Source organism: Galeopterus variegatus, unplaced genomic scaffold, assembly GCF_000696425.1.
Source record: "Galeopterus variegatus unplaced genomic scaffold, G_variegatus-3.0.2 Scaffold1246, whole genome shotgun sequence".
Classification (NCBI taxonomy): domain Eukaryota; kingdom Metazoa; phylum Chordata; class Mammalia; order Dermoptera; family Cynocephalidae; genus Galeopterus; species Galeopterus variegatus.
Genome location: NW_007727357.1, coordinates 26,031 through 50,735, shown reverse-complemented (window position 1 = coordinate 50,735; position 24,705 = coordinate 26,031). Strand labels below are relative to the sequence as shown.

The following is a 24,705-nucleotide window of genomic DNA, read 5'->3' as shown; positions in this document are numbered from 1 at the left end:
GTGAGCGGGAACCGGTCTGTATGTGGGATCCGAACCCTCGGCGGGAGCACCGCCGCGCTTCCCAAGCGGCGCACTAGCACAGTGCGCCACCGGGCTGGCCCCGAAAAATATCTTTAAAGTAATAAAAGAATAAAAATCAACGGTGACGACATCTTTCAAAAATGAAGGTGAGATAAAGACTTTGCAGACAAACAAAAGCTAAAAGAATTTGTCACCAGCAGACCTGCACTGCAAGAAATGATAGAGGAAGTTCTTCAAGCAGAAGGAAAATTACACCAGATGGAAACCTGGATCTATGCACGAAAAAATGAAAAGAACTAGAAATGGCAAATATGTGTAGAAATATAAAAGAGGAGTTTTTCTGATTTTAAATCTCTTTTTAGAAAATAATTGACTGCTTAAAACAAAAATAACAACAATATATAATGGGGTTTGTAACATACATTGAAATGAAGTGTTTAACAACAGAGACACAATGAACAAGAAAGGGGCAATAGGGGTATACCATGGTGAGGATCTCATACCGCACAAGTGGTACGACGGCATTTGAAGACAGACTATAATAAGTTAAAAATGTATATTATAAACCCGAGGGCAACCACTAAAATAATAAAATAAAATAATATAGTTAATGATCCAATCATGGGGATAAAATGGTATTATAAAAAATATACAATTAATTCTATATCAGGCAGAAAAAGAATAAATAGGACAAAAAGAAAACAAAAACAAAATGATAGATTTGAACCCAGTTATATGAATATTTATGCTAAATATAAATGGGCTAAAAACTCCAATTAAAAGACAAAAATCAGATTAGATTAAAAAAAGAATGACTCAGCTATAGGCTTTCTATAAGAAACCCACTTTATTTATTTATTTATTTTTATTTATTTATTTTGTAAAAGATGACCGGTAAGGGGATCTTAACCCTTGACTTGGTGTTGTCAGCACCACGCTCAGCCAGTGAGCTAATTGGCCATCCCTATATGGGATCCGAACCCGGGGCCTTGGTGTTATCAGCACCACACTCTCCCGATTGAGCCACAGGCCGGCCCTAAGAAACCCACTTAAAATATAAAAATGCAGATTGGTTCAAAGGATGGAAAAAGAAATACTGTGGCATAACTAAATAATTTTTTTAAAAAAGATGAAGTGGCTCTATTGATATTGGGAAAAATAGACTTTCAGACAAAGAATATTATCAGGAATAAGGTGCTTAATTCATCAAGAAAACGTAAAGATTCTTAATGTGTGTGTCCCCATTTGCTGTATAATGAAGACTTTGGCAGGTCTTTGTTTCCAGTCCTTAGGAGGAAGACTCTAGTCATTGGAATTTCCTAAGTAATAAGAGTGTCTTTGTTGTTCACGAGCCCATTGGATCACACCTAAATTTATCCTAAGAGATGAGACGATTTAGGATGGAGGCTGGCCACCAGAAAGACCAGTGATACAATTAGAGGGTTGGGGCTTTGAGTCAGCCTGACCTCTGGTGAAGGTAGGGGGACTGAAGATTGAGTTTAGTCATATGGCCAATTATTCAGTCATAAAAACTCTGGATGCCAGAGCTCCATGGAGCTTCCTGGTTGGTGAACACATTGGTGTGTTGGGAGGGTGACACACTTTGGATCCATGGGAGAGGGCACATCACAGAAGCTCTCTGAGACTTTCTCAGACCTCTCCCTATGTGTCTTTTCGTTTGCTTGGTCCTGATTTATATCCCTTATAATAAAACTGTAAGCACAAGTACTGTACATATGTCAAAATGTCATCGCATTTACTGTACACTTAAATCAGTGAATTTTATCATATGTAAACTATACTTCAAAAAACAAAAAAAAAAATTAGTGTAAATAAGAATCATCTGAGAACCACATTGAAATATATACATTTCTGGGCCGGACCGGTGGCGCACTGCTACAGTGCGCCGCTTGGGAAGTGTGGCGGCGCTCCCGCCGAGGGTTCGGATCCCACATACAGACCGGCCGCTCACTGGCTGAGCGAGGTGCGGGAGCAACACCGAGGGTTGCGATCCCATTGCCGGTCCCGGTCCGGTACGGGCGCGACACTGAGGGTTGCGATCTGTTGCCGGTCACGAAAAAAGACAAAAGAAAGGAAAAAAAAAAAAAGAAATATATACATTTCTGAGCTCTACTCTCAGAGAACCTGATTTGGAAGGTCTGGGATGAGGCCTGGGAATCAAAATTTTTAACAAATGCCCATTAGAAGACATATCATAGGGCCGGCCCCGTGGCGCACTCGGGAGAGTGCGGTGCTTGGGTGTGCAGCGGTGCTCCCGCCGCAGGTCCGGATCCTATATAGGGATGGCCGGTGCGCTCACTGGCTGAGCACGGTACGGGCAACACCAAGCCAAGGGTTGAGATCCCCTTACCGGTCACAAAAAAAAGACAAAAAAAAAAAAAAAGAAGACATATCATAAAAAAAGAGAAATTACAAAAATAAAGGATATACATTTTTAAAAAGTGTGAATCAGAAAATGAAAATTGGAAGGAAATTCTTCAAAATGCCTGGAGTAACCTGGACAGCTGCATGGAATTATGAGTGATGTTTTCCCCTTCTACAAGTATTTTTAACTTTACAAAACGTTGCATTTTAGTGAGCACCCCCTGTTGATAGAAATGGAATAAATACCTTCTTAAAAAGAACCTGAGTTCATTTTTGAATGGCTCATTTTCTGTTATGTGAACTTCCTCTCAATAAGTTTTTTATTTTTAAAAAAGACCCTGACCACCCTTCCCACCCCGTCCCCCTTGCCCCGTTCCCACTGTCCTCAGGCCTGTCCTTCTCCTACCATCTGGAGTCTCCTCGGCCTGGTCCAGCTCCAGTTTGGTCAGCAGGCTCACAAACCACTCAAAAGCCCTCTGGTCTCGATTGATCCAGATAAAATCCACCTAGGGAGAGGGAGCCTTCAGTTCAGAGGTGGGGTCCCCCTCATTCGCAGCATGCTCACATCTGTGATCCCAGGGCTCATATGACCGCCTAGAGTTAACCGGGCACACATTATCATCCCCACTTACTGGACGGGGAAACCAAGGCTCACAGGCTAGAGGAGGCTTTCCCAGGTCACAGAGCAGCACAGGACCAGGGCCCCAGTCCCTGACTCCAAGGCCAGAATTTTCTCTAATACAATCTTGTTTACAGCAAGCAGTGCTCTGAGATAATAGCTTAGGATAGCCAGAAAAACATTAATTATTATTTTTTTTACAAACTCTTTTAAGTGGTTTATACAGAATAATGAATTTTTAATAGGCAAACACGTTTGCATTTCTAAAGCCACCACGAAGTCATGGATAACAAGCATCGTGGCTGGAACTGAATCTAGACTGCTTGACTCTCAAGCTATGCAGTCTTCAATGAGATGCTCGCCTTCAGGGCCCAGAATGTCTCTCAGAGGTGGCAGGAATGTTGACAGGAGGGGCTTGAACATTTAGGAGGCACCAGGAAAACTCAGGGTATTGGGGCAAAGAGAGAGGGTAACTTGTAGGGAGCAAGAGGATCCCAGCAGAGAAGTCATCTGTCCCTCCCCTGCCTCTGCACAGGAGGGCTGGCTCCTGTACCAGGCAGTGTCTGGGAGAAGGTCAGAGGCCTGCCTGCAGGAGGTGGCGTTCACCTTGTGCAGCTTCATGTCGTCATCCTGGCCGCCCTCCCTCCAGGAGTGTCGGCAGTTGGGGCAAATGTGCATTCTCTTCTGGTGCCTGAGGGGAGGCAGGAGGAGGGGATTTTGAATTTGGGGTGAGTATAAGACTTTTCAGGACTCCAGAGAACAATGCAGGGGACAGAGTGGAAGTGTGGAATGGTAGAGCCCACCCTATGAGAAAGGGGAGGGATGAGATATGAAAAAGAGAGGGAGGCTTCTGAAAAAATGGCGGCGATGGAATGGTAGAGCCCACCCTATGAGAAAGGGGAGGGATGAGATATGAAAAAGAGAGGGAGGAAGAGCAGGAGAGGAAAGAGAGAAAAGGGGAGAGGGAGGCAGGTGAAAGGAGAGGAAGAAGGAAGAAACGGAGGAGGAGGACAGGGAGGGCGTCTATCAGGGCTCCGACCCAGGATGCAGGCAGGGCCACACCCTGGCCACCTACCTGTACATGATACTCTGCAAGATGGAAGCAAAGGGGGTGATGCCAATGCCCGCCCCAATGAGCACCGCATGCTCAGAGGCGAAGATCCTGCGGGTGGGGGTTCCATAGGGCCCGTCGACATAGCACTGTACATGGGAGGGGTTAGAGGAAAGAGAGGTGCAAGGGTGGGGGTGGGGAGCTGGGCTCTTCCTGCTACCAAGGAATGCCCCAGGGCCACAGGACCCCCCTTTATACATAGACAGTCATCTCTGGGGCTAGAACACATGGCTAAGTGGTTCCTACTCCAGTGCTCCTTCCATACGCTGTGCTCTCAGCACAAGTCTGGGGGGAGCCCCAAAATATCAGAATACAGAATTGGTTGAGAATAAAGGTCCAGCCAGCTTTCCTGGTGTGCGCCACGGGTGCCAGGCAGACAGGGAGAGCATGCACATAGCTCTGCACACCACATCTCTGCTCCCAGAGAAGAATCAGGCAGAGAACCAGGCTGGACATTCGTGGATATAAAGAGCTGGGGAATGGTTTGCTTAAATTATCTGGATACCTGGAAGTCAGCTGTGGGGATCTGAGGAGCTTGGGTATCAAGAGCCACAATAACCCTTCCCCAAAGGCCCCCACTTCATTTCCTCTGGTTGGGGCAGGAGTTCTTGGTCATGTCCACCCGCTGGAGCCTCTTACCTTGATGTTACAGAACTGGTGGTTTTCTGGGGACATCTCAGAGACCTGCAGGGAGTAGACCAGAGAGTAGGGAATGGGAAGTGTTAGGCATTTTTAAGAAGCTTCCCAGCGCTTGCTAGTCTGAGCAACTTTGTAAAAAGGGAATTGCTTTTTCTGTCCAAGCCACGCCGTGAACATGGAGCCCTTCTGAGAGAGAACATCAGTGGTGTGCTGCTAAACGGACTTCTTGGAAAAAGAAAACGGCCACCCTGATTGTTAGCATCTGTCCATTTCTGTGGTGTGAATACTGCCATCATGGCTCCCACAACAATGACTGTGTTTAATACCCAGCTTGCAAAATTTCTGAACACGCTCACAATGGGCGCTTATGGTCCAGTACAAGTCAGTTTCAGGGTGTGACCGCAGAGCGTTCACCCCGTTCACGTCCTCAGCTCCGTCTCCAGCCACTCCCTGCTTTCTCCTTTCTAGACATACCTCCTGGCCTGGAACATTCTTTTCCCTCTGCCTAGAACACTAGTGCCTCTTCCCCAGCTGACAAATTCCTTCCGCACACACTGCATTCGTCAGTGTTCAGCTCACTTGAAGTTGCTACCCCTCTCTGAAGCTCTGCCCAGCTGCTCCAGGCAGAAAAGCCGGGGCATCATCCAGCTCACAGCACCATCTGCCTCTGGGGTTGCTGATTGTGTGCTGCCCAAGGGCAGGCAGCAGCCTCCCTGCCTGCAGGACCTGACTGCTCCAGGCCTGAGCACATGGTGGACAGTCAGACAGACTTGTCCAAGTCAATGCCCTGCCTTCTGGAAGGTGAAGGAAGCAGACCCCAGGATAGGCCTGAAGGGGTCTGTGATATTTCCCACTCTGGGGCAGGAAGGCAGAATCAGGAGCAACCTTCACAGTCATGCAGACCAATCCCGCAGCCCACAGAAGAGGAGTCAAATCTGAGAATGTGGAAAGGACTTGCCCTTGTTCCCACAGAGCTGGCGGGGTGGGGGAAGGAGGGGGAGCCTGGGTCTCCTGCTGCTCATCCAGTGTCATCACATGACACCATGTTGCTTCTTTGTCGGGGGGTGACTAAAGGCTGTGTTCTCCATGGCGTGGACATGAACCCCTTGTGGTATCCTTGAGGGAGATGCTCTCCTTTTAATTTTCTTTAATTGCAAAGAGCAAGCCTTACATTCTCACCTAATACATCCTGAACACCTCTATAACGCTTGCCAATCCCTTCCTCTTTTTTTTTTTTTTTTCTTATAACAAAGTGAGAAAGAAATGGAGGGTTGGAGGGAGGGAGAGAGAGAGAGAACTAGTGGTAGATACAGCCTCAGGCTCAGAGCCTTAGCAGGCAGAAACATCTAGCAAGAATTTAATATTAATTCTCGTTGTTCTTTACTTTTATTTATTTATTTTGTACACTCCATTGCTCTTTACTTTTAGACCTATCCTCTGTTCATCGCACACAATACTGGTTTTCCATTAAAGATAGCAATCCAAAGAGTCCTTTTTAAGTACCATTAAGTTTGAAGTTTAAAGTAATGTTGGGATGTAAGAGAAATATTAAGTAGGAAGTGTTACTGGTGGGCAGGGAACACGGCAGAGGTTATGAAGGTGGTACACAGATGGTGTGGCTGCAGACACACATGTAATGTGAGGTCCTTCCTGAATGAGCACCTGCCCCAAGGCCTTCTCTTCTCAGTCCCAAGCACCCACCATCCCTGGAAAGACAAACCATCTGACCCTCCCGCCTCCAGCCCCAGCTTCCTCAGCCTTACCTGGCCCTGGTCCTCGGAAATGGTTCCGCACAGTGCTTGAGTCCCTTCTCCTGTCCTCGCGTAAGCCAGGCCTGTGACCCCCTGCCATGGAGTGTCCTTGGGCCTGTAGGATGTCAGCTCTACAGTGACATCCTTGCTGAAGGCCACTGCTCCCTGAGACGAGGCGCAGGAATGAGTGAGCTGGGGCTGCAAACTCTGTTTTGTTTCAAAACAGAAATTGCTTTATTATTGATATGACAAAATTGATACAGGCTAGTTTTTAAAAATTCAGATATTACAGAAATGATTAAATAATAAAGTGAAAAAAGTATCAGATGACATAATTACTCTAAACATCTTCTCTATGCCCTCCCAGACTTTTTCCTAACACACACACACCCCTCTCTCTCTCGTTTACATAAATGGAGCACTCTGCCTAGTAACCTGCCTTTTTCACTTACTACGTCTTGATGTGCTTTCCATGCTAACACATTTAAATTCACATAGTCTTTTTTAGGTGACTTACTATTCCACTATAAGGGTGATTAGTGATTTATTTAGCTACTTCCTATTGTTGGGCATTTTGATTACCTTTATTTTCTCCTTATTGTGAACAATCATCTTATATAAAATAGCACGTTTCCCATCGCTATCTCTTGACCCTGATTTACTTTTCCTCACAGCATTTATTACCAACTGCCATGTTACGTACGTATTTTGTTTGTTTGTTATCTGTCTCCTCACCAGAAGGTAAGCAGTGACTATGTCTATTTAGCTTATTGATACATCTCTGGCATCTAGAACAGAACCTGGAAACAGTAGGTGCTGTGCTCAATAAATATGGGCTAAATGAATGAATGAAAAGGGTGATTACCATATTCTTGTGCACCCGTCCAATTAGCTTCTTAAGTAAATCTCTAAAAATGGACTTGCTGGGCCAGTGGATATACATATTTAAAATGCCGACACATATTATCAGACTACCTGCCAGAAAGACTGTGCCAACTTATTCTGTGGCAGAGGTGCCTGAGGTCTCAAGGAAAGAGCTTTTGGTGTATTTACCCCCTGATCCCCAGTGAGCCATGAGACATCTAGTTTTGAAAGTCAACTTCCTCCTTCAGGAAATTTCCCCTACTCCTCCATATCCCAAAGCTTTGCTCTTGGCACAATTCTGGAAAGGTCCTCTGGTCAGGCCAGGCAGGATTCCACCTTGTTTTCTCCCCTGGACTTTAAATTCCCCAAGGGCAAGGCGGGGCCCGGCCAGGCCTGGTGACCTCTCTTCCCTTGACCTTCCTCAGGGTTTCCATATACTAACCTGTCTCCCAGCCAAGAGGTGCAGCCTATGCCTACTAAGTTTGCATTTGGCCATCCTCAGCCTCCTTTGTCTATCCTTATTTTTTCAGGAGCTTCTCTGATCTCTTTTTATTCCTCCAAAACCTCCATGGCACTAGCAACTTGTCAATTTTATGGGTTTCATCAGGGCTCAAAAGATAATGCTGACATTGATGATGGTGACGAAGATGATGAGGGGTGTCCATCTGGACCATGCAGCCCATTTCACTCAACACTTTACATGCATCTATTCATGGACTTTAAAAGAATCACGTGAGAAAGATAAGCCACAGATAAGAACTACCTCCATTTTATAGATGAACACACTGAAGGACATGCCCAAGGCTCTATGGTTAGAAAGTGTTGGAGCAGACACTTGTAGGTGGGTTTTCTGATCTCAATTTCCCCTCTCTTTCCATTGCCCCCTTGTCCCTTCTAATGAATGATACCAAACTGGGAAGGATCTGGGGTGGTCAGGCTTCCAGGAGGCTCCCAGACCATACAGTCAGCAGTTGCCCAGCCTACCTGTGCTGCCATCCAGACTGTGTACACAACAGTTGCTCAATGATTGATGGCCACTGACCAAGAAGAAGGCCACTTGGTCCCCGTGGATTCGCCACCATGGTGGCTTCTTCTTCCTCTGTAGCCACCTACCTGGGGCCTCTTCTGACTTCTTCTCATCCTCAAACTCCTCGACAGCCTCTTGGAATCACAGCTCACTGGGTCTGATGTCTTGAAGGATTCATACAGGTTGTTTGTCCACTGGCCTTGGGATCGGATGTGTAGCCAGATGGTGTCTGAGCAAGAGACAGGGCAGGAGGGGAAGGAGTCCCTGCTGGCTTCCAGAAGGGAGTAGGCCTCACAGCTCACTGGGTCTGATGTCTTGAAGGATTCATACAGGTTGTTTGTCCACTGGCCTTGGGACCGGATGTGTAGCCAGATGGTGTCTGAGCAAGAGACAGGGCAGGAGGGGAAGGAGTCCCTGCTGGCTTCCAGAAGGGAGTAGGCCTCATTTCACTGGAGGCATTGATGCTGGGCCTCAGTGGCTCAGTCCCTGGTTGAATGTCCTGCCTCGGGACAAAACTAGCAGCCACAGCTATGGGACTTGGACAGCTGCTCTCTCTGGTACAGACTGTGTGATCTATCCTGATGCAGTCGACCTAAGCTTACTAAGGGGTCAGTCTCCTCTACCAAGAAAGGGATCAGAGAACCCCAAGCACACTAAGAACTCCCTAAGGTTGGGGACGCTGCCTCCTCCATCAGGCCAGGGCAGGGACTATCTGCCTCCCACCATTCAATGGCTCTGCACACAGTAGGTGCTCAATCCATGGTAGGACCAATTGCTTTCATCACACCCATGCCTGGGAAGTAGCAGATGCTACCAAGGTTCTCTGTTGTGTGAATGAGTGGTGGAAAGGCAGTGTGAGGCGGCCCCTCTGCTGAAGGTACCAAAGAGAATCCACAACATCTGCGTAAGGAAGACCCAAGAGACCCCCTGTTCTGAGTTTGTACCCTTCTCCTTTTTTTAAACCATGGACTCTTTTGGCAGACCTGTGAGAGTAACAGTCTCTTTCTCCCAATAAGGTTTTTAAACACATAAAGTAATATACATAGAAATTACAGATGAAACCAATTATAATGAGATTATCAAAACATTAAAAAACAAAATTTGTGATTTAAGAATACATGTGCTTCTTCGTTAACACACAAAATAATGAGATCTGGCAGGACCTAATGACCATTGGAAATGTGAAGTAGTGACAAGCATGAGTGGAATCCCCAAGCATCCCCAGCAACCGTGATGTGACAGAAAAGAATCTATGATTTTCATTTGGAAAAAGTCACAGATGTTAATGCTACTGTGGTCTGTTGCCCACATTCATAATTGAAGAAAATGCTAAATTTCAGTTAGAAGTTAGTGAAAATGATTCCAAGTTTATGAATAAACTGGTGACCTGGTTTGATGCTATATTTTACAGAGACCTTGAGGGGTGTGGCCATGATCTCAAAGTTTTATGAGGGGCAAACTGAAAAGTCAGGACCGGATCTCAGGTCCTGTGATCCCTGCTCTGTCTGCCTCCCAGAGGCTTCCTCCCCCATTAAGGTGAAAGTGCCCGGAGGCGCTTGTGTGCCTTGTCTACATAAATGTACCCTGAAGTGCCTCACACTGAGAGACTTACAGGCCTTCCTAGAGGTTGGTTCAATTCATTCAGCCACAGCTGCTGAACTGAGGCCCACTCTTGACTCCAATCAGCCAGCTCTGTAAACAAAGTCGGTGTATCTACCAGCCCCTACCCAGACTCATTCAACTCCCTGCAGGAGACTCAGGACCCATGAGACAGGCAGGTTTCAAACTGAGACCCAGAGGAAATCCCTTCAAGAACTGGTCAAATAAACGACACATCCATATAATAAACATAGTCATTATAATCGTATTAGTATCCACACACTGGAATACTAAGCAGCCACAAAAGGAAAGGCTCTATATTCACTGATATGCGAAGATCTTCATGACATCCTATTCACTGAGAAAAAGTGTGCCGCAAAACATGTGTATAGTGTGATCCCATGTATGCAAAATCATCTCTACATCTGATTATCCATGTAGATATACAGAGAGAGATCCAGAAAGCTGTTCACCAAAAGATTGGCAATGGGCTTTTTTGGATGGAATTATTTGAGTCATTTTAGCTTTCTTCTGTACATATTTCTGTAATGCCTAAATTTTCTGAGAGCATAGATGTTTTTTACAAAGTAGAAAAGGAAAGAAAAATAGGAGAAAATACCCCCACCCTCTCCAACCCCCACCCTCTCCAATCCCCATCTCTGCCTTTGCCCCATTGTACATCCAGGACACAACTCAGGAGATTCCAGGGCGGAGGGTGTGCAGCCTCATATGGGGAACCCAGGCCTTGGGTCTGACCCTGAGCTGCGGGAGCTGTGTCAGGGGTCCTGCTGGGCTGGGGCAGGGAGGAAAGCTTCCTCCTTGAGTAGAGGTCAAGCTTTTACTGAGGACCCTTCTCCCCTCATTAAGCCAAGTGAGGGTCTTGCTGTGGTAGATCACCCAAAGCCTTCCCTGCCAGAAGCAACAATGCAAGCCACCCTTGCCATGCATGGAGGCACATCTTGGGGGCCTGGCCTGGAGGGCAGGGGTCTCGGTACCAGTTCCAACAGCAGCCCAGAACAGAAGGAAGGTACATGCAAGAGCAAAAGTCAGGGGACAGCTGTGCGGAGGGAGGGTCAGCCAAGCAGTTCCGTGGGTGCTGAGGACTCAGAAAGAAATGCAAGTGGTTCAGGGATAGGGGAGAAGGATTTTAGGGATTCTGCTCTCTTGGGGCTCTACAGAGCTCATACCCAGGTGGGAGTAGGAATCCTGGCCTTCCATCACAGTCCCCTTGAAAATGCTGGCTACGCTGTCATCTCAGCCCACTACTCCTCTCTGTAAGAACCATCCACAGCTCCCACCCACCTGTACCATCCATCCAGATTCCAAGTCTGCATTCCAAGTCCTCCTCAGTCCCAACCTGGCTCTAACTGGCTTTGCCAGCCACATCACCGGCCTTTCATCCCTTTTCTCTCTGTCTCTGTCTCTGTCCCTCCCTTCCTTCCTCCCTAATTCCTCCGTCCCGTGGCTCCAGCTACATCAGACTGTTGCATGTTCCAGGTTTTCATGCTTTTGCTTCTGCTTTTTCCTCTGCCTCCTCCCCCGTTTCCTTCCCTATCTAGTAAACTCCTACTAATCTTTCAAAACATGGGATCCGAACCCTTGGCGGGAGCGCCGCCGCGCTCTCAAGCCGCGCACTGTAGCAGTGCGCCACTGGGCCAGCCCCAGAGGGAGCTTTTTGAAGCTGACTCTGAGTCTCCGTTCTTGTTCACCCAAGTGTTCTGAGTTCCCAGCCTGTACTTGGCACAGGGCAGGAACTCAGTGAATATTTACTGAATGACTAGAGGAGCTGGCCATACCCTTCTGCTCAGGAGCACTGCTGATGGTGAAGGGGTGCCACTCGTAGCGAGCAATGGTGGGGATGTTCAGGTACAAGTAGTCGCCAGGCCTATAGTGGAAAAGAGGGGGCCGCTTGATGATGAGATGAGTGACCTGGGAGAGAAGGAGATCAGCATCAGCCCTGCAGGTCCAAAGCTGACAGAGTCCAGGGCAAGAGGGCAGAGGCTGGGCCATTGTCCTCCTCCATAAACCAGGCAGGCCCAAGATGTGACACCCTTCTGTGCATTTCAGTGGGGACTCACTCCTGCAGCCAACCTACCTGGAGGTGGGCGACAATCAGAGAAGGGAGCCCCTATCTTGGAACTTCTGCAGCACTCAGAGCCAGTACTTGGCCCACATTCCAACCACTGATGGGCATTTCTCCTTGACCTACCTGGAGGTGGGCGACAATCAGAGAAGGGAGCCCCTATCTTGGAACTTCTGCAGCACTTAGAGCCAGAACTTGGCCCACATTCCAACCACTGATGGGCATTTCTCCTTGGATCATGGCATCCTCCTGGACAGTAGCTTCAGTTTATTGAGCACTTACTATGTGCCAGAACTGTGTGGAGCACTGTAAGTGTCATCTCTAGTCCTCATGGCGACTCTGGATATTATTTTCTCTCCACTTGATGGATGAGAAGCAGAGGCTCAGTGAGGTTAAATAACTTGCCCAAGGCCACCACGTAGGAAACTGCGAGATTTGAATTCTACCGAGGCTACCTGAGGCCAGAGCCTAGACACGAACCATAGCCTCATTATTCAGCTTCCCATGTCCTCAAACTCAAGTTGTTCAGAGCTAAGTCCACCCCAAACTGCCTTCCTTTTCTCCATAGATGGCACCACTCAGACACCTGGAAGATGTCTTACGTTCCTTTCTCTCTCCCCCAAAATGTAGCTAGATATCTCTCAGGTCTTTCTGTGATATGCACCCCGCTCCACCCCACAGCCACTGCCACAGCCTCACAGCCCTCATGAGCTCTCTTCTCCAGATTTGCAAGAGCCTCCCAACTGGTCTTCTCCAAGGCATCTTTCACAGAGCAACTAAAGAAATCCAGTTAGAATATGAACGGACCACATTTGTCCCAGTGTAGTACCACCATCCCCTTCTCCCACCATGCTCGGGGGTTCCCTATGGCCCGCAGGGTGGGGGTCCCAGCATGGGAGACCTTTAACAATCAGACTCTGCCCACCTCTCCAGCTTCTCCCCGACAACTTGGCTCCAGCTATGCCAAACTGCCTGTGGTCCATCAAGGACAGTATACCCTTTCACAGCTCTGTGCCTTTACATTACCCCTTCCTGTCTTGTATAGCTGACAAACTCCTATTCATCCCTCAGAACCCTGAAATGGTATATCCTCCCTCACTCTGAAGCCTTCTCTGACTTCCTGAAGAAAAGGGGTTTGATATCTCCAGACACTCTGCTTCTCTCACCAACACAGCCCTGCTCTGTAATGAAAGAGCTGACCCCCTAGAGAGCAGGACAGTGCCTGAGTCTTCTCTGTGTCTCTGTCACCTGTGCAGGCCTTGTAGGCATTTAATACAGTATACACTTACTAAGCTGAACTGAGAATGTTCTACCTAGACCTGGCCTTTAATGGTATCCTGCCTGCCCTGCCACTCCTCTCCTACAGTGTCACTCCTGCAGGGCTGGACTGGGTCTTGTGTTTCCTTGTCTCCTCCACAGCACTGGGGCTGCAGCTACACTATTCTCTATTTCCTTGGTGGTCTAACAGGGTACCCGATTGCTCCACCTGACTACCTGCCCCTGGGAGTGAGATAGGAAAAGGCCCCCTTCATACCTTGGAAGGGAGGAGATTGACTTCCATGATGCGCAGGGCCACCATGTGGGACACTGTCAGCCCGATGGCCTTCTCCAGGAAGAACAATATGCCAGGGACCAGAAGCCACTTCCAGAAGTTGGGCCCATGTAAGATGAGCAGGAGCCACATGGGAAGGTAGGACAGGTGGGTCCAATAGAATACCTGTGGGGGTGGGAGGTAGTAATCTGCCAGAGCTCAAGGCCTGAAAGGTGGAACAGAGCCAGGGCTCAGCGCCATCTTCAAAGCCAGGACAGTGCCCATAGCCTTGACCCTCTCCTGGGGAGGGGGTTGGGTTTGGGGTTGGGAAGCTTTATTGCTCCTTTGTTGTGAGGGCTGGACCAAGGGAGTCTGTAAGGAAAGATTCTGAAACCAGAGGCAAACATCTGAAACATCTGCCTGGGGATGTTCTGGGCAGAATGGAGTGACCCCAAAAGGATTGGGAGCATCAATATCCCCATCCCCCTGACCCATTCTCAGGAGGAAGAAAGGAAAGACAACAGTGGTTCCTGGAAGTGGAGAAGAAAGAGCAGAAGACAGTTTTAATACCTGCTGTGCTACTAGCTATGGGACCTTGGGCAAGTTCATTACTTTTCGGAGTGTCAGATTACTCATGGTCAAGTGAGGGTGCTGATTCCTACTTCAAAGGCTTATTGCTGGCCCAGCATAGGTGCTCTATGTATGTCTATTTCCAGTGTGGCCTGGTCAGTCCAGAAGACAGTCAAAGTCTCCAAACCAAATCGTCTGTGACCTCCTGCATCTTGAGGAGGCTGGGGAGAGGGAAGCAAAGATGGAACTAACATTTTCAGAGCACCTTTGTGCCAGGTATGCAGTTAAAGGCTTCACATATATTCTCTCATGTAATTCCTAAAATAACACAAAGGTAAAGGATTGTACCTCTGTTTTACAGGTGAGGAAACTGAAGTTCAGAAAGGCTGAGTAAGAAGTAAGTAGTGGGGAGAAGATATGAACCCTGGGAGCCTGTGTTCCTTCTCTTGCTGTGCTGTTTTGAGACCAACTTATTCAATTAGGGCAAAGGAATAAGCCAAGAAAAAGGCAGAATCTCCCATAGCAAAACATCTTCACCGGGCAGACATAAACCACAGCCCAGTGGCAGAACCCAAATCACATGCAATAACATGCAGAGCAGTCTGAGAACTTCCTGAGCCCTGAAGTAAATCAGATGAAATGCAGCAAGAACTAGGAAGGGAGCCTGGCCTGGGGATAGGCAAAGGGGCCGGGGCTGGGGCACCTCGAAGTGGCTGCTCCTGCGGACGCATGAGCTGGAGCAGGCAAACATGAGGAGGAGCAGCAGCAGCAGAGTGACACCAGTCGGGGAGGCTGAGCCGTATACCCAGCCAATGCCAGGCCTTGTGCTGAGCAGCAGCTCCCAGAACCGGAAGGGGCTGGCCTCGGACTGAGCCTGGAGTGCTGGAGATAAGCACAAGACCAGCTCTTCCCACTCCATCTTCCCTTTGGGGTCCCCACCCCTCCCCATCCGACAGTGGCACAGCCAGGGACTTTCCTCCAGAGTGCTGGCTTATGCAGGGCACCCCTTCTCTGCCCACTGGGCAGACAGGACACACAGGGACTGTGCCCCATATTCTAGGCAGGGGCTGGATAACTGAGAGGTGTAGGAGAGGCCAAGGGTGCCCACTAGCTATCCCCTACTCACCGAAGTTCACAACGTGGGCCACAGTGTGCACGAGGGACAGCCCGACCACCACGTAGCCCATGAGCTGATGGAACTGGATGTTCTGGTCCAGTGGAAGGACCTGAGCCAGCCATGTGGCCCGCAGCCATGTGAGGCAGCGCCTGAGCATCAGCACCTGGCCGGGCAGAGTGGCAGAGAGCCCCACTTCATTCTCTCTCTGTCCTGTCCTTTCTGCAACTGTGTCTCCCTGCATCCTCTGAACTGGCTGTGCTTCCTGAACAGGCCCCCTCACCACACCCTCCTGCCCCCAAGACTCTGCTGCTCCTCTAGGTCCACAGCTGGGGTCTCCAAAGGAGGGTCTTCAGAATTGGGGTGGGACAGAATGTCTGCTTGTATTACCTTTTAGCTAAACACATGAGAAACACATAAACTTTTACAAATATTCAATACCTGCATTGACATGGTGCCCTTGTTTACTCTGCATGTCAGATGGGCACATGCCATATGGAGCTCTCAAAGTGTCCTGGGAGAAGACCAGGCTTTCCAGAATGCAGAGTGGTTGACAGGGGCTACCTCACTTGCTCATTTACTTTCAGTTTATTCACGTGTGCCCAGATATGTGGACTTGCAGATTACAGTAACCGGTTTTAACTAAACTAAGCCAACTACCCCTCACAGGACAAGTAGCTTAAAAAGATTCCCTGCAGAGAAACCGCAGATTAAAAGTAGTATCAATAATGCAAAAGCAAGTGATCAAGAAAACGTCATGTGTCTCCCCCTCCTGGTATGAACTCTGTCTGCCATGCATGAGGTTAAAAATAAAACCCACTCCAACAAGAAGCTGATATCATCAAAAAGTGCACTTGTGGAAGAGATGTTCATCTCTGATCATTAATGACGAATCTCACCTTATAGTTATATTGAGCCATAAATTTAGTATTTAATAACAGGGCATATATATATAATGGTAAGTAAATAAACATGTAAGGTTTTGTTGTTTTCTGTTTGTCTTTTTTTAATTGTAGGAGTGCGTGATCAAAAACGCTTGGAGACCTCACTCCATGGCCCAGAGGGTCACATTCTGACTCTTCGGTCTGGTATTCAAGGCCTCTTGAAGTGTGTTCTCTCTTTGATTAGTGCGTGATCAAAAACGCTTGGAGACCTCACTCCATGGCCCAGAGGGTCACATTCTGACTCCTCGGTCTGGTATTCAAGGCCTCTTGAAGTGTGTTCTCTCTTTGATTGGAGCCCTGCACAGGGGTCCGCCAAGGGGTTGTTGTGAAGACCTAATGGGAAGTGCTCAGCAGTGCCTGGTAGGTAGCAAGTGCACAAAAAGGCCAGTTATGTTATCATTTACTAGCTCTGTGAGTGTGCACAAGTCTCTGCCCCTCTCTGGCTTAGGCTCCACCTCGGAGTGTTGGCCCCGCTGATTTCTAAGGTGCCACCCTGCCCTGGCATTCCAGTGTCCACTACGGGTCGCTTTGCCTATGAGGAACCCGCATTGGTCCCCCTGCCTGTCTCCCTGCAACATGCCGGCCGAGCCCTACCGCGATGAAGCTGCAGTCGAAGTTGAGGCACTGGCCGCAGCCCTTGGCCACCATGACGCTGGCGCCGAGGGCCCGGTGCGCGCTGGCCGCCAGCGTGAAGAGCAGCACGTGGAGGCCGGCGTAGGCCGTCAGGCAGAGCAGCTGGCTGCGGTGGTTGTGCCAGTAGGCGAGCGTCAGCGGGCGCGGACGGCGCGGCCGAGAACGGGCGGCAGGGGGCATCAGCCAGTGGGCAGCGCTGGGACAGAGGGGGGCTCCGGTCAGAGGGGAGGGAGGGGACACACACACACACACACACACCACACACACAACACACACACACACACACACAACACACACACACAGACACACACACCACACACACAGACACACACACCACACACACACACACACACCACACACACCCCTTCCGCCACACTAGGAAACAGAGAGGTCAAGTGACTTGGTCACAGTCATTGTGAACTAGCTAGGTGAACTGAGATGGTCTGTCTTGATGCCACAACCACGGCTATTTTTATTATTTCTCTTTACTTGCCAATTTTTTTTTTTTTTAAGGCAATCAGAAAGGATAGAAGAACCTGAGACGTGTTTTGGTAAATAACCCACCAGAAAGTTAATATACAAACGGAGTGAACTGCAAAACCAGCGCTATTCCGAGCTTGGAGTCAAACTTGGTTCTGTCGTTACACTATTTTCCGCGCAGCACTTACTCATTTGTACTTCTTTAGTTTATGTATTGGTATAAATTACACGTCTTTCCCTCTGGAATGTAGTTCCATCAGGGCAGGGACATCATTCACTGCCATGGCACCGCCGTTATTCAGAACAGTGCCTGATACAAAGGAGCTGCTCAACCAAAATTTGTTNAGGGGACACACACACACACACACACACACACACACCACACACACAGACACACACACACACCACACACACACACACACACACCACACACACACACACACAGACACACACACCACACACACACACACACACCACACATACACCACACACACACACACACAGACACACACACACACCCCTTCCGCCACACTAGGAAACAGAGAGGTCAAGTGACTTGGTCACAGTCATTGTGAACTAGCTAGGTGAACTGAGATGGTCTGTCTTGATGCCACAACCACGGCTATTTTTATTATTTCTCTTTACTTGCCAATTTTTTTTTTTTTTTTTAAGGCAATCAGAAAGGATAGAAGAACCTGAGACGTGTTTTGGTAAATAACCCACCAGAAAGTTAATATACAAACGGAGTGAACTGCAAAACCAGCGCTATTCCGAGCTTGGAGTCAAACTTGGTTCTGTCGTTACACTATTTTCCGCGCAGCACTTACTCATTTGTACTTCTTTAGTTTATGTATTGGTATAAATTACACGTCTTTCCCTCTGGAATGTAGTTCCATCAGGGCAGGGACATCATTCACTGCCATGGCACCGCCGTTATTCAGAACAGTGCCTGATACAAAGGAGCTGCTCAACCAAAATTTGTTGAATAAATGACTACGTTTGCTAATTACTTGTGTGATTCTGGGCAAGTTACTTCAGGCAAAGTTAACTTTAACGTCCTTTTGTAAAAACGGGCACTGCTATAAAATGCACTGGTTTATGTAAAACAGCCCCAGCACAGTACACGCTTAATACTGTGAGTCGATTCTGGAGAGATATTGCAGCATTACAACGGGGGCATTATGATAGCTACCCTGCGGGACAGGCCTTTGTCCCCTAGAGAAAGGGAGCAAGGCTGGGCTAAGCTGGGAACGGGCCGTGGCAGGGCGGGGCTGGGGATCCCAGGTGCGCTGGCGCCGCCCTTCGTACCCGGCATCTAACCCCGACACAGGCGGTGTCCATACCCGAGACCCGGCTCTACCTGATGGTCAGGTTCTCCATGACTCCGGGGAAGCGCTCCAGCTCGTCCCGGAGCTCGTCGAAGGTGATGGCACCGTTGCCGTCCTTGTCGGCCGACTCGAAGAGCGCCAGCGTCAGCTGGTCCAGCTTCTCGTCCGGCAGCGAGATGGCGCTCTCGCGCAGGCACGACCGCAGCACGGTGCGCAGCTCGTCCGCGTCGATGGAGCCACTGCCTGTCCCCAAGTGCGCATGAAGCCGAGTGGAGGCCTGCCCCAGCACCCGCTCTCCACCTGTAGACGCCCCCTGCCCTGCACGCACACTGCACCGAGTGGTGGGCTTTTCCTGTTCACCCACCTCCAGCTCTCCGCCAACCAATTCCCCGTAGAGGTGTGGATCGGGCAAGCAAAGGACCAAAGTTACTCTCAGCTTGGAAACGTTCCACGGCTCCCTACTACCTAGCTCAACGCAGATGAACACCGGAGAGTCCAAGGCCTCAGCGGGTGCCTTTCTACAGAATCGGAAGCCTCCTTCTGTAAGTACCACTCAACTTCCATGACCATCTGCCTGGAAAATACACCTTCTTGCTTAATCTATAAGGAGCTGTGTACCCAGAGCCTCAATTATCCAAAGGCAAACTGTTTGGGGCGTAGTGGTGAGGGGGAGTACCCTGCTGTTCCCCCAAGTTATAGCAGACCCTCTGTTTACCGTGTTCTGAGAGAAGCGCTCCAGCCCTGCTAAGTGGCCTTATGTGAACACGAGCGGTTAAAGTGTGACGGGCAGAGAAAGCCAAAACTACCAACGGAGGTGAGGTTTAGGGCGTTTCCCCCCCGCTTGTATAAGTTTCCATTTTTCGTTAACAGCAGGGCCCACGATTCACCGTTTCTTGCCTGCTTTGTGTATAGACACACCCAGGGTAGCAGCCTGCTTCTGCCCCTCCTTTACTGTGTCGTGGTGGGCTCTAAGGCCTTGACAGTAGGAAACCTCACTCACTTCGCTCGTCTATAAACTGGGGATCATCATTCCTCCCTTTCAGAATTGATTCAAAGATAATAGAAAATTGCAAAGCACCTAGTGGTCATCATTTGGGCCAGAGCCTGTAATTGCATTGCAACGCAGAGTCTAGCATGCCACTCCGGTCACACTGCCTGTCCTTCTGCTTTCCTAGTCAGGAGCAACAGGTTTCTGACCTCATCCAGAGCACGGATCCCTCTCCTGCCCCCTCTTGTCCATCCACCTTTATTCTCTCCTTGGCCAGTTTCAAATCCAGAGTCCTCCTTTACAATTATTCTTGTGCACACATTCTCTTCTTGTCCTCTGTCCATCTATTTTACCGACCCTGGGTGAAGCCAGCTACCTGTTTTCTCCCCGCTTACACCAGGGCAGCTAAGCTAACATTGCTGAAGAAAAATGTTTGAAAGAGCAATATGTTTTTGATCCCCAGCTTCAGCAAGGCCTTCAACTTGCCTGGCAATTGTCTCATGCTCGTCTGGTAAGATCACTATTCCGCTCTCTGTAAGGACCACTTTACACCTGTGTCCACCCAGTCCCTGCCTGGCTTTCGGAGAACACCGAAGCCATTGGAAGGGAATGTCCTGTAGTTCTCGCCACAAAACAACGAACCTCCTTTCACCTGCCCTGCCCTGTCTTCTTCCCCACCTGTGTCCACCTGGAAGAGGTGTGTGTTTCTCCTTCCTTGTGTCATGGCTAATCTCTCCATATGAAGTCATCAGTAAAACCCCAGGTGTGAGCAAAGCTTGGCAGTCAGTGATGAGGGTAACACGGAGACTGGGGTGGGGTCTGAGGAAGATGCTCAGGAAGCAGGCATGGTCTACTATCCATGAGGTGGGGGGAGAGGGGAGGTCAACTGGGGGACTGGATTCCAGGAATTAGATCTGGCTAGATTAAGTCAGGTGGGGATAGGAGCGAGAGCGGAAGCAGGCATGGTCTACTATCCATGGGGTGGGGGGAGAGGGGAGGTCAACTTGGGGACTGGATTCCAGGAATTAGATCTGGCTAGATTAAGTCAGGTGGGGATAGGAGCGAGAGAAACCCCACAATTCAGAAACAGGTCTGCAGCTAGGTTGAGCTTTTCAGAATGCAAATTCAGTCCTGTGACTCCCCTACTCAATACTCTTCAATGGCTCCCCACTGCTCATTAAATTGAAACTCCAAACCATGGCCTCGTGTTGGGTCCTGCACAGTCTGGCCTCATCCAACATCCCAGTCTCTTTGGGGGCCACTTCAGCCTCCTTTCCTTTGTTGATTAGGTCTTCAGAGACCCCCCCACAAGCTGCATACAGCTTTTAGAGCAAGCTTTGTGAAGCTTGCTTTCATTACACACGGTGAAGCAGGGAATGCTATTGATAAGTCCTCTCCTGGTCCCTATTATGTTTTCTCCCACCATTCAGAACCTCTTGAAATATTGCCTTTTTGCTCTGCTTTGCACTTTCCGGGAATAAAAATGGGAAAATGGCATCCAAGTTAATAAAAGGTCAACAGTCCTTCCTCTCAGTCTCTTCTAGAGCACCTCCTCTCCTCCAGCTCCTTCCTTCTGCCTTCACATTGGCAAATGGATGTACTGCTTCTTACAGAGAAATCGAATCTAGCAGACTGGGGTCTGCCCTCCTCTGCAGTAAAGGCCAGCACCCCAAATAGCCTGGCTCTGCCCTGAGAAAACTCTAGATGTGCGAGCTTGGAAAGGCTCATGTCACAGAGAAGGGAGCTTATGATTTATAGGAACACCAGTAACTGAGGAAGGGGCTGTGGTGGGTTCCCAGAGCCAGGGGAGATTGGTCAGTGTTGTCTCAAGACAGGGTGGGATGAGTCGAGGCTGTGCCCCCAAAAGGAAACTGGCTGTTCTTGGGGGCTTTTTAGCTATCTGTGTTTATTTCTCTTTTGTTGCCCTTGGTGTTCAAAAGTCATTTTAAAAATCTCCCGTCTCAGTATGTAACATAAGCCTTTCTAGGAAATAATCAAATAAGTCTCCAAAGATGTATAGATCAGGATATTCAGTGTTGTTTATAATGCCAAAAAGGGTGCATGGGGTGTTGCGGGGGAGACAATGGAATTCTTCATTTTGGTAATGGGGTTTGGGTGAACAGTAATAATAACAGCTGACATATATAAAGAGTGTATTCTGTGCTAGGCACTATTCTGAGTTTATGTAAGTTAACTAATTTAATCATCACCTCAACCCCATGAGTACATACTATTATTAATATCATTATTCCCATTTTATAGATGAAGAAATTGAGGTACAGAGAAGTTAAGTAACTTGCCTGAGGTCCCATAATTAATAAGTGATGGAACTGAGATTTAAACCTAGATAGCTTGGCCTGAAAGTCTGAGATCTTAACTACTAGGCTATGCTGCATGATACCTACAGTGGAATATGATGCAGCCACTAAAAAATGATGCTATAACTACAATGAGTTGCCATTTCACACCTGTTAGGATGGCTATTATCAAAAAACAGAAAATAGCAATGTTAACAAGGATGTGGAGAACCTGGGACACTTGTACGTTGCTGGTGGGAATATATAATGGTGTGGCCACTGTGTAAAACAGTGTGGTGGCTCCTCAAAAAATCAAAAATAGTATTACCATGCAATTCAGAAGTTCCATTTCTGGATATATACCCAAAAGAACTGAAAGCAGGGAGTCAAACAGATATTCATATACCAATGCTATAGTAGCATTTTTCACAATAGCCACAAGGCAGGAACGGCCCAAATGTCCACATATGGATGAATAGGTAAACAAAATATGGCGTATACATACAATAAAATATTACTCGGCCTTAAAAAGGAAGGAAATTCTGACACATGCTACAACGTGGATGAAACTCGAGGACATACTAAGTGAAATAAATCAGACACAAAAGAACAAATATTGTGTTATCCCACTTACATGATATATCAACAGCAATCAGATTCCTAGAGACAGAAAGTAAATGGTGCTTGCCAGAGAATTGGGGGAGAAGGAAAGAGGAGCTAGTGTTCAATAGGTACTGAGTTTGAATTTGGAAAGATGAAAAAGTTCTGGAGATGGATAGTGCTGATGGTTGCATAACAGTGTGAATGCACTTAATGCCACTGAACTGTATACTTAAAAGTGGTTAAAATGGTAAATTTTATGTTTATCTTACTACAATACAAAATGATGCTATAAAACAATATATTCTTATATGTTGATATTATTCAATGAAAAAAGGCAGTATGTATCGTATAATCCCATTTTGTTTTTTAAAAAAAGGTGTGTGGGGTGAGTGTACGTATGTATGCGAGAAAGCATTACAGTAAAATGTTGGCAGTGACTTTTGCTTTCTTTTTATACCATTCTGTATTGTCTAAAATGTTAACAGTGAGCTTATATTGTTGTTATTATAAGGGAAAAGCAGCAAAGTGATTTCTTTTTTCAAACATAGAAAAAAAACAAAAGAAGGTTCTGGCTTCTGGTAAGTCGAATCGAGGGCATTTGTCTCTTGGGCCAGAGTCCCTCTCTCTGCACCACCCCCAGAAAGGAGGCAGGGATCAGAGAGATGGGGGGACTGGGGAAGAGTCACGAGGGAGCTTAGTGTCACCTCACCTGGAGAACACAGTCCCGTGCTGGGCTTGGGGGTTCTGGGTGGCACTTCACTGAGACAGCCCGCTTCTCACATAGAACTCCTGCCCCCTCTCCCCACTCCAGCCCACACCCAGGAAGAGCCCATACCATCGACGTCGTACACCTGGAAGAGGAATTTGAGTTTGTCCATGGGGTTGCCATGGATGAGCAGGGTCAGCGCCTCCCGCAGCTCCTGGAGGGTGATGGTGCCGCTTCCATCAGAGTCAAACAGGGTGAAGAATCGCTCCGCGAAGAAGGACTGTGGGCGAGAAGGGCAGGAGGCAGGCACGAGTGTGGCCGCAGGGCCTGAGCTTTGAATACATTCACTGTCTTCGTGTGTGTGCGTGCACGGTGCCTGAACGCCCAGTGTGATCTGCTCCAGCGGAAGACCTGTTCAGATCCCTGCAGCGAGGATAACTTGATTTGGGGTTCAGGCCCCCTTCTGGACCCTGGGCTCTCTGCCCCCTACATGTCATTGCTTCATCAGCCTTGCAGTTCAGACCTCTGGTGGCCCCTTACCCAACATGGGAAAAGGATCAGACAGAGGGTCCCCCTGCAGGCTCCTCCCAGAACCTGTCTCATCCCCCTTGGGGTCCCAGTAAATCTGGGAAGGACTTATCAAGTAGATTCCACTATACCTGTGTCTTTTCCTTTTCTTGTTCTTGAAGGCTGCTACAGCCTACACTTAAGGCTTGTTCTAAAGTGCTGATTCACTCACTCATTCATTCAACCATTCTGTACTGTGCAGCCCTGCTCACCAGACCTGATGTTAGACATTGGAAGCACAGAAATTAAGAAGACAGGATTGGTTGGGTCTGTGTCCCAGAGGTGCTGTGTCCTGGGATGCTCCCTTCGAGGTGGGGGAGGAGCCTGTAAGGCTTTAGTGTCTGACAATGAAACTTGAGGAGTTCACAAGTATGCAGTGTGGGCCAAAGTCTGCCACGGACAAACCACCCTGCCTTATAGCTTTCTCCTTCTTCCCCTGCATCTTTTGGGCAAGGCCTTTATCACCCTCTACCACCTCAAGTGGCCTTTATCTCAAGATGTTTTACAGCCTCCTGTTTTGATGGGAATGCATCATTAGGCAGAATGGGCTTTTTTCCCTTCTCCATATTTGCTATGTAAGGAGGTGTGGCATTAGAGTTCTGAGCAGTAGCCCTGGTCCCAGCAGGTGAGGGTCCTTCTGATCCACATAGGGTGTTCAAATGCTCATTGGTTCGTTCCTGTCAAGGACACAGACCACCGCCCCATGCCAGCCCAGAGGGCAGTGGGGAGAGGCTGGCATTTCAGTCTCACTCTTTCCATCTCTGTGGACATCTGCTTCCATCTCTACTGCTGTAAGCATGCAGACTGTGATGGAGGTGGGTGGAGGGGCTATGAAGCTGAGAATT

At 48.3% G+C, this 24,705-nt stretch overlaps 1 protein-coding gene across 1 annotated transcript in view; it reads right to left on the bottom strand.

The window, feature by feature from the left end:
- The window catches only part of NOX5 (NADPH oxidase, EF-hand calcium binding domain 5), a 50,406-nt gene that overhangs the window by 7,779 nt on the left and 17,922 nt on the right, over positions 1-24,705 (bottom strand). Inside the window, exons 3-14 of the mRNA XM_008575849.1 lie at positions 23,423-23,573; positions 18,732-18,942; positions 16,853-17,087; positions 15,327-15,480; positions 14,904-15,082; positions 13,634-13,816; positions 11,813-11,945; positions 8,504-8,646; positions 4,776-4,820; positions 4,101-4,225; positions 3,632-3,716; positions 2,813-2,912 (exon numbers count right to left, since the gene is read on the bottom strand). Coding sequence (XP_008574071.1) covers positions 2,813-2,912; positions 3,632-3,716; positions 4,101-4,225; positions 4,776-4,820; positions 8,504-8,646; positions 11,813-11,945; positions 13,634-13,816; positions 14,904-15,082; positions 15,327-15,480; positions 16,853-17,087; positions 18,732-18,942; positions 23,423-23,573 — 1,744 coding nt within the window. The remainder of the gene's footprint in view (positions 1-2,812; positions 2,913-3,631; positions 3,717-4,100; positions 4,226-4,775; positions 4,821-8,503; positions 8,647-11,812; positions 11,946-13,633; positions 13,817-14,903; positions 15,083-15,326; positions 15,481-16,852; positions 17,088-18,731; positions 18,943-23,422; positions 23,574-24,705) is intronic.